The sequence below is a fragment of the Triturus cristatus genome, chromosome 2_2, assembly GCF_964204655.1.
Source record: "Triturus cristatus chromosome 2_2, aTriCri1.1, whole genome shotgun sequence".
Taxonomy (NCBI): domain Eukaryota; kingdom Metazoa; phylum Chordata; class Amphibia; order Caudata; family Salamandridae; genus Triturus; species Triturus cristatus.
The window spans coordinates 172,592,881-172,602,924 of NC_140582.1; the positions used below are offsets into that span (position 1 = coordinate 172,592,881).

The window sequence follows — 10,044 nt, forward strand, 5'->3', positions numbered from 1 at the left end:
GGATCAAACACGGCACCTGCTTGGGGGGTCCACCCGAGGGGACAATAGGGCCGCATTAAGCCGCAGCAGAGCTGCATCCCAGGCGAGTTTAAACTGCAAGCACTGGTTTGTTCTTCACTCTGCCGCCGATGCAGGAGCCGTGCGAGTGCTGAGTAGACTGGAAACGAGACAATATACGTACACAAGAGTAGCGAGTTTTTTTCTTCTTAAAGGATAACTAAGAGGAACGGAAAAAGAAAGACTAACGTTCAACCGGACGGATAAACAGACACACTGGCAAATCAAGACGATAAACGCACAGCTACTTCACTGCTAACATATTTTAAGGTCTAATGCTGTGTGAAGAATGGATGCCTGCTTTTATAACACTGCACTGCAGTGCACACACTTTAACATGTAAATTCTTCGATTAGTGCATAAGTTGAAAAACACTACAGAAACTGTGAGGCTTGTGTTCCTGGTGTCCTAGCTATATTGTCTACAACGCATACACTATCTCAGAGATATTCCCATTTAAATATGTGGACTTTACGCCGTACAATATCCTAAAGCTGGCACCCGTTCATGATACGGCCCCAGAGAGTGCAAGTTACTGAGGCACAGACGCGAATACAGAGAGTGTGTGTCCGGGCAGAGAGGGGCGGTGTGGGCAGCAGGCACACGGTGCTGGTGAAGCAGAGCGTGTGGCCGGCACACGCTAACAGTGGGAGTGTGCTGCAGGTACGGCCCCACAGGTGCGCATCAATGGACTTGTGTTTTCAACTGGAAAATAAAAGAACCAGTGCGTCCAGCCCCCCCAGCTCTTCGTGTCACCCCCACCCACTTCGCCAATGCCACAGCAGAGTGAGGTTACACACCCTCCGCTTATTACCGTAGAGACCAATAAAGTTAGTAGTTTACTCCGCCCTTCCTCTCACACACACCCTCACTTTCCACAGGTCGCCACACCCTGCCCGCCGATTGGCCGGTCGCACGCGACAGCTCGAGCCAATCGGCCGGCTAGACTGACACGCGACAGGCGCGAGGAGGGATGAAGGGGGGGGCCAAGTAGTGGCGGCGCGTGCCGCTTCTTAAAGGAAGGCGCAGCGCCCTCCGATACCGGAGAAGCTCCTCAGCCACGCGACTGGCCTCACCTACAGAGAAAACAGAACAGCGTTGCACGCAGAGGCTCACACTGAGCACCCGAAGCCAGTGGGACAGAAAGGAGAGAAGAGTGCATCCAAGACCCCTGGTGCCATGTCCGGCCACGTCTGGGCTGAAGTGAGGGAAATGGGCTCGGAAGATCCGCAGCACTTGGCTGGCTCCCGGCTGTACCCGCCTCGCGCAGCCCTTGCGCTCCTGGATACCAGCGATCCGCGTGCCTGGCTCGGCCCCGCCCCCCGCGGCGGCCTCGGCTGTGCAGCGGCGCGAGCCGAGGACGAGGAGGAGGTGGTGGCGCGCGGCTACCTGCGGCTGCGTGGCCTCGAGCAGCCCAGCGGAGAAGCCCACCAGCAGCTGCAGCACCACGAACCGTCGGCGGGGGCGCTGAAGGTGCGCGAGCTGTGCAGGTTGAAGGGCATCGGCGGGGCCAGTGAGGAGGGCTGCCGGCAGCGCGCGCCCTCCTCCTCGTCCTCCTCCTCCGGGGGCTCCCCGGGCCGGACGGTCGGCGTGCACAAGCAGAGGCGAGTGGCCGCCAACGCGAGGGAGCGGCGACGCATGCACGGCCTGAACCACGCCTTCGACCAGCTCCGCGGGGTCATCCCTGCCTTCGACAACGACAAGAAGCTGTCCAAGTACGAGACCCTGCAGATGGCGCAGATCTACATCAGCGCGCTGGCCGACCTGCTGCAGGCGCCTGAGACCGAACAGAGGCCCGGGGAGAGCCAGGCCCCGCACCCGGCCTCGCCCGCGGGGACCTCGCCCGCCTACCCGGCCCCGCAGCACTACTCCTTCCAGGACGCCATGCTGGCCGCGCAGCAGAGCCTGTCTGCCTCAGAGGGCAAGCCCTCGCCCCGATCACATCGCAGCGACGGCGAGTTCAGCCCCCGGTCGCAGTTCAGTGACTCTGACGAGGCCAGCTAGAGCCCCACACGGGGGCAGGGCGGCCTCCTAGAGCAGGACTGACCCCAGCAGCTCTAGGCAGCCCCGTTCATGCTCCGCGCTCAGCACCACGGACACCGACCACGGTCTGTACCACCACAGCCAGCACTGACTGCACCAAGCACGTCTGCACCTCTGCCACCAAGATAACCGGCTGCCCTGTTTGAGATGTCAGACATCACTGTGCTCGTGTTTCTTTGCATTCTGGCACTTGATGTTTGAATTCTCAGTTATAAAAACAGGACGATAAGGGCGAGAATGATAAAGAAACGAGGGAGGCTAGATGAGTTGCAGACACTTGGCACGGCTGCCACGACAAGTACTGGTTGCTCATGCTACCACAGCAAGCACTGGAAGCCTGTGGCACACCACAAGCACTCTCCGTGCCACAGATGCCCATAGCGGCACAGGCTGACTCACCAACAGGGCAGTTGCCCAAAACTGCTATCCGAACCACCTAAACTTGTGTATGATTCAGAGACTATTACCGACAACTGTACATCTGAAAAGGCATCTGGGACAGTGGCACCTTGCCCCACCCCACACCATGAGACTGTGCCCGCATCACTGTACGAATTCAGTGAGGTGACGATCCACAAGAAGCCGAAAATATGCAAACACCCTTCAGAGCTGCCATTAACTTTGTATACACTGTGTTGTTTCGTGTCCAAACAAATTGTCAGTTGCTTTTTGCAATAAGATTTAGTCTTATGTTAATTTTCACGGCCATTGCAACCACATTTCCATAAAGTTTGTTTTGAATTTGTACCCATAGCACCCTGCCAAGCGACATGTTGCCTGTGAACCACTGGACAGTTTCCTTGTTCCCGTTGAGACCTTTTCTGATACCCGCTTTTTTAATATATTTTAATATATGGAAGCACTCGTTTCAGTTCTGAGTCAAATGAAAGTGCTAGGCAAAAAAATAAGTCTTCCTGGGCGTTGCATTTTTAAACCAGATTGTTTTTTTGTAGAGGCTGTGTGTAAATATGTGGATTGCGTGTAAATAACTGAGAGAAATGCTACTTTTTTACTGTGTTTCCCATAATATATAGCGTCGTATGCACTTTAAGAGTCAGGGATGGCAAAATGAGGAATGAGATTCACTGGATAAAAAGACACTGCCAATCTAAGATGATATTTAATTTAGCCTCGTATTTCTAAATACAAAAGCTTGAGACAGAAAAAAACAACACTTTTCTTGTGTCAAAGTTTTGTCAATTAAACATTTCGATGTTAGACAAAGTATTTATTATTGTTTGTTGAGATGTCTGTTTTTCGCTTTATTCTTTTTTTACATTTCTACGCCACGAATTATTTTATTTCAACGAAGCAGACTGCCATCGAGTTATGTACATTTTCATGAAAAATGTAATAAAATGTGAAAACTGAAACTTTTTCAGTGCTGTTCGTATTTTTTTCGTTCGCCAATATCAAAATACTAATAAAAAAATAACGAAATAGTATGTGTTTCTAGAGTTGCATTTACCAGTTTTAATTAATTAATGTGGGTTGCCTGTCGAATCCTACGAACATGGAGTAATCGAGGAAAACGACAATGAAACTAAAAAAGGAGCAGTAATTAATGCAATGAGTCGATGTTCGAATCATTTCTCTAATATGCATTAAATGAATTAAACTGCGTATCTCTGTACCCATGGTGGTATCTAGAACATTCGATGCGTCTTTCGACTGAACACTCAAGGCTCGAATTGGGAATCCGACTGAACAGTGATGTGATGATGTCTCAGCTCTGACCCCCCCCCCCCCCTTCCACCAACGTATCACAGTTTACCAATGCGACACACGCGCATTGCGTTATGGAACAGTCTGGGGGTGGCCGTGCACTTTGGTAGTCTATAAAATGCAGGGACCTGGCATGTGCTCTAAAGAGAAATATTCAAGTTCGTACATCTGTATCGATATTTATTGTAGTCACGCATTTATAATGTGTTGCAAACGATTCGAGGAGGGAAACTCTTTTATGCCAATGTGTTTTTCTTCTCAAACTTCTATCAACTCTCCCGATCCTGTCGAGGATCCGGTATTGGGCTGCAGTTAGTCAGTCCCATGAGGAACAGTTGTCCAACCGACACATATCGGACGTTATGACGTTGGCAGCGCGAACACACATTTAGAATTTCGTCATATTTTGAGTTAAAATACAGTTCTACAGCGTGCATTTATAGAAAGGCAGCAATAGCGTGGTCAGAGGACGAACAGCATTGTTATGCATTGGCTTTGTGCAGACGGCCGAATTCGAGACGTGAAGTGTAATCCCGGTTCCGGGACGGCACTACAAATTGTGTGATTCTGACCAAATTCATACTCGCCTCTTTGGGTCTTTTTGATACATAAACGCCAGCCATGGACTCTGAGGCTGCCCAAGTTCACCCCCTCTCAGCCCATCGTTCCTTCTGTTATTGTTACTTAATCAAACTTTACATATATTGGTCTACAAGACGTTCGTGCACCAGATAGGGAGTATGTGTTTTATATAGCGTTGCAGCTATTTCAAAGCGCTGTAAATAAAAGTATTGCCCGCTGTAATGCTCCCGCTGCTACAAACATATTTTTGCAAAACTATCCCCTGCTCGTTTCCGATAAATCGCACCGTTTGGAGTACCTGAAATAATGTAATAACAAAAAAAAATTAAGAGTGTGATAGTGTAAATCTTAATACTCGTATGGTAGTTAAAGGACCGCTGTTGTACCTTCAAATGCATTGGGCCAACCACCTTTCGCCCCCAAAAGCGTTAAGCTTTCGTTGAGGAGTGTAGGGCAACTGATTTGGGCCCATCACAGAACTCACAGCGCAGGAGTCCGTGGCCCAGCACGCTTTTCCTCCAACTAAACATTGTGACCTTGCGCACATCACTTTATTCCTCCATGGCTCATTTACTTAATATACCAAAAAACACAAGCGCCTCGAAACAAGTGTTTTGAACCTGTGCCCTATCCATACAAGGCAATCCATCATGTTTTATTATCAAGTCGACATTTACGGGTGATACAAAATATCGCCCTGTTTGTACATATAACTACAACAGTATACATAAACCAATACATTCATTTCGTGGCGCCTTGGGCTACATTTTGAATTTAAGATATATTATAAATTACCTATAAACGTTCAGACATTGGAGCTTCATGGCGCTATCAGAGATTAAAAGATAGCCTATACTGAAGTTCTAACGGGTAACTGTTTCTAAAAAAAAAAAACACGTTTCAACACCTGCTTGGAAGGCGTTGTGCACACCAGTGTCCGCCGGCTGAATTTCCTGCTCTTCCTTAAAAATATGTTCACTAAGCAGGTCTGTGCATTGACAGGCCGGCCCAAGAGTTCATGATAAAAATTATCAAGACTTGTGAGCGCCTCCCAAGGGGCAGAGAGACAGAAAGATAGAGCCTGTTTGAACGTAGCTCCGCGGACAATGCTTCAAAGCGCTCACAACCTGCTCTTCCTAACGTCACGGACCATAAAAGCAACAGGCGAAAGCTCCTCGGAAAAGGTGTACACCTGTCACCTCCAATAACCTTTGGCCCCTAGCGGCTGACATAAAGGTGCCTCGCAGGCCTGGAAGGTGCAGGTGGGTCGTGGAGAGCCCCCCCTGGTTCTAAGACACGCGGGGTGTAAACCGGCAAATAGGGTCAGACATCGCGGGCTCCAACCCGCTCTAAAAATGGAATCACAGATGCGCCCAGCATCGCTACCTCGATCTCTTTCAAATGTCCTAGTGAAATCCAGAAATAATCGGTTTTAGTGATAACTCCTTTCATAACTGTGCATATTTGATAAGCCTGGATCCCCCCTTTATTTACAATTTTATGTACTATTCTGGTCTTCCTGCCCTTTCACCTTGCATCACTTGGGCGCCTGGTCCAGAAATTATGCTTTAAAAAAAAAAAAAAAAATGGGACTTCAGCTGCACTTGTTCGGAGCACCCTCGCGCACAGCAGCCATGCACCTTTTGTCATACATCAAGCAATCATGTTTCACCTGTCTGTCAGCAGGCCAATCCAAAACGGCGAAAATTCACTGGCTTTAACATTATCCTGTCTGGTTTATACAAATATATCCACAAACAAACGAATATACACATCAACGAACGATGTGTTTATTTGTTGAAACTCTGCTGTAAACATACAAACAATTTGCAATGCTTAAAACCGGTGGTACACAGGCAGAAAGCTTTTCTTTTATCAGGGAAGAAAAACAAAGAATATTGTTTACAAGAAACTACAAAGCAGCCCTCGCTGGACCAGAGGATCCCACCGCGTTTTTCATTTTCGAATGCTTCCCCTCTTCACTTGCCTGTTCAGGGCCACAAAGCGTTGAAGTGTTACAGTGCGGTGCATTCTGGATACAAAACAAATACATAGATTCAAATGAAAACTGTTGAAAAATATAGCTTGCCCAAAAGTTGATTCCCTTTCTAAGGAGGCAAGCTGATTATCGACACCTTGTCAGGTCACCAGTAGCGCGCGCTATCTCTAATGCCCACTCCAAGAAATAAGGGTAAAACTCCTATTGAACAAATGCATGGGACTATTTAGGTGTGCTCGGGAACCTCGCAGCTCACACACGCACTTATAAAGTTCCCTAAATGTGAACCAACAGCCATACCTCCCCCCCCAATTTTTTTTCTTTTAAATACAATTGCTGTGATATGTTACGTTTTGCACCAAAGTAAACATTCATTGGCGCAGATCCATTCTAACAAGAGGTAGCCCCGCCCACTTGTAAGTATTAGATTCTCAACAACCCACAAAAAAGTACAGTTATAGTGTGATTGTATGCTTATAGAAAGAAGTAACGTTATTCAGTTGGAGCTGGGTTTTCATCTTTATTCATTATGTAACCGCCAACGCGTTTCGTCCAAACAAGGACTTCTTCAGGGCTCAACAATAATTTTTTATCTCTATTGTCGGATGTTCATGGTCAACATATTTAGCACAATCTGTTTGTGAGCGAGATTATCCGGACATCGTCCATCTTATGTTTCCGTTAGGGCAGTTGGTAAGTCGGTCACAGTATTCTTCCGTCCTCACACGCCCGTCCGATTCGGATTCGGATAAACAAAACGCGTTGGCGGTTACATAATGAATAAAGATGAAAAACCAACTCCAACTGAATAACGTTACCTCTACAATCACACTATAACTGTACTTTTTTGTGGGTTGTTGAGAATCTAATACTTACAAGTGTGCAGGGCTACCTCTTGTTGCATGCATCTAGTGTAACCAGTTGATTTCCTCCTGGTTTCCCTAGTTTTGGGACATAGAGGATTGTGTCCCAGGCTCTTTTGCACCTTGGTTGCTGCTAAAAATGTATTGAGACGTTTAAGACTAGTCACGAAGAAAAAGGGGGATCGAAGTACAAATGTACTTCGATCCCCCTTTTTCTTCGTGACTTACGAGCAGATCCATTTTGTCGTATTTTTCAACATGCACAATAGACAAATGGTAAGAATATTTTCAGCGTTTATTCACACCTACGTCGCCAGTGCTATATAGACCAGCATCCGAGGTCTTCTTTTAAACTGATAATTCGTGGAGAATCATCGTCGACGCCTGATTTCCGCCCCCGCCCTTTCCGGGAAGATCCCCTGGCGACCTGCATTCTTCCAGACCGCTCACAAGCTGTAACTCATAGCTGCAGGTTGCCGCCATCTCATTAATATTTTGGAAAACGTGAATATTGAGTGGCTGGGGGCGCCCATTCCCCATATGCTGCACCACCCCCGCCATGCTGGCTGACTCCTTTCTCTTCATTATTAGCAATTAGCCTTTGGCTACCCAAGCCGGGCCCCAGTATCTAAGATACTCGCAAAGGAGTCAGTAATGTGTGCAAAGCGAAGCGTGCCTAATGGGCGCTGAACGCAGACACACAACTTAATGCAAAAAACAAATAACGAAGCAAGCGGCCAAGAACGGGCTGTGCCTTCAAATCGTGTCCTGCGCGGCACGGATGTGTCCACAGGGGCCTGGTCGCCATGTGTGACCGGCTCTGGTGGCGAGTGACAGCGCACCTGTGTCCCGCCCTCTGGCCGCAGGAGACACATTCACCGATTGTCCCCTTTCACGGCACCTTTGACGCGCACAGTGCTCCAAACAAATGGCACCAACCGGGGCAGTGTGGCTCAATTAATTCCTTGCCAAAAACAGGAACACGAAACCGGCTGAGCAGTTCATTGAGCAAAGAAGCCAGAAAGGGCTTTGAAGTGCCCCCGCGGAGGGTCACTTTGGTGGCGCTCTGTTTGATGTTTGGTTTTTGTTTGGGGCTAGTTTTTATATGGCTATATGGCTACTGCTACTACCTGTGTGTGGCGCTTTCCAAGCGCCACCGCTTTACACTTGTGCAAGGATAGAACGTGATTTGAACGGCGTCATAATCTGCGGCAAACGGGCCGCTGGGGGAGGTAATCAGCAATATTTGGCAAATTGACCACAAGTCCACCCCTCTCCCATTGTTGTGTGTTTAGATGTTTGTCTCCGAATACACGATCTGGCTCAGTGAAAAGGGGCCAGTGTCTAGTGGAGAAAGGCGAACACGTGTTTTATATCAGTTATAAGTTGAGTTCTCTGCATTTGGGTGTGGGTTCCAGTTAGTGCTGTTGTGTGCGTGGGTTGTATGAGTGGAACACGGGTGGGCGCACATGTATGTATAATGTGTGTGTGGGACGGTGCGGGGTTGGCAGTGATAGAATGTGTAGAGGACGGACTATCGTCTGGCAGTGTGGGGAGTACAGCAGTGACGTAGAATGGGCTGATATACGTTGGCTCTGTGCACGTATGTACGTGTACATTGTTAGAGAGAATGTTTGCTGGGTGGCTCTTATTAGCTAGCTGTCTTCAGTACTGTAACTCTAGTGAGCAGCACGCTGTTTCTTCGTGGATCTATTGGTTCATTTTTCTCCGTTAGGACAGGACCCCCAGCCAGGTAGAGCCCGTCAGCCCTTTTGCTAAGTTTTGATGCCTCTCCCATAGCGCCTGGACCGGAGCCAGCTCCATTGTGTGCGCTGTCTCTGATTTCCAGCAGAAGAATGGGGCTGAAGCCCAGCGAGTGGAAGCCGGGGCCTGGGTGGGGAGGAAGAGGGGAAGGGGGCCGCAGTAACGTGAGTGTTTCTTAATTAGAGGAGGCTGACAATGGCGAGAGCGCAGCAGCCGCGCAGGGTTGAGTGTCTGGAGCGAAACACGCGCTGTCAGCTGGTGAGCGCACTCTCCATTCAGGCCCCTCCCCGGGGAGCGCGGTGCTACGGGTCGGAGGCCTCCCCGCCTCCACCCACAGCCCGCTGCCCTCTGATGCCCTCGCACAAATCATCACCGCTGCCTTCACCCTGTCGGGGGCACCGCGGGAGACTCCCATGACTTCTCTCTGGCGCCCCCTCCTGGACTGCGATGACCTGTACACTGAGTGCGCACAGGCCCACGTGCAGGAGGCCACGCGAATCTGCCGAGCCCAGGACAGGGACCGGAAGAGAGGCACGCACCTATCCAGTGCTGGCACGTGAGCGAGGAGGTGGTTACAAGGCGACCTCGAGTTAGGGGACCAGATGTCCCGGATTTCCCAGGCCGGTCTCTATATTAAGAGGATTGTCCCGGTGTCCGTAAGCCTTTCCTAATTGTAAATACATGTCTCTGTTTTTGGGACAAAGGTCAGGTCATCCTGCAAAGCACAATTGAAAGGTATGCTTTCCTTTCAGAGGCGCATCCGAAGTCTGAAACAAAGTAAGAAATGTATTTATTTGTGTCAGGCAGCACAGGTCCCCTGCCCTCTCCCAGCAGAAAGAGAGTGTGGGGAGGAGGGCAGGGCGGGGGTACTGCCAGTGTTTTTAATGGAAAAACAGAACTTCTTTCTGAGAAGTGCCAGTACTCTCCAATTGAAAGTATGGCATTTCTCTCGAGAAGTGCCGGTACTCTCCCTCTCAAGATAAAGAAGTGCCGGTACAACGTAATGGACAG

The 10,044-nt window shown here is 49.1% G+C and overlaps 1 protein-coding gene across 1 annotated transcript; it reads left to right on the forward strand.

Annotated features, from left to right (window-relative positions):
- The first annotated feature begins 1,059 nt into the window (after window positions 1-1,059).
- ATOH1 (atonal bHLH transcription factor 1) lies at window positions 1,060-3,473 on the forward strand. The gene has a single exon (XM_085641144.1). It carries the CDS (start codon window positions 1,237-1,239, stop codon window positions 2,059-2,061), a length of 825 nt encoding a protein of 274 aa, XP_085497270.1. The 5' UTR covers window positions 1,060-1,236; the 3' UTR covers window positions 2,062-3,473.
- Window positions 3,474-10,044: the final 6,571 nt, after the last annotated feature.

Excerpts from the sequence above, each read along its gene's own strand:
- ATOH1 (XM_085641144.1), top strand. The coding sequence starts at position 1,237 with ATGTCCGGCCACGTCTGGGCTGAAGTGAGGGAAATGGGCTCGGAAGAT.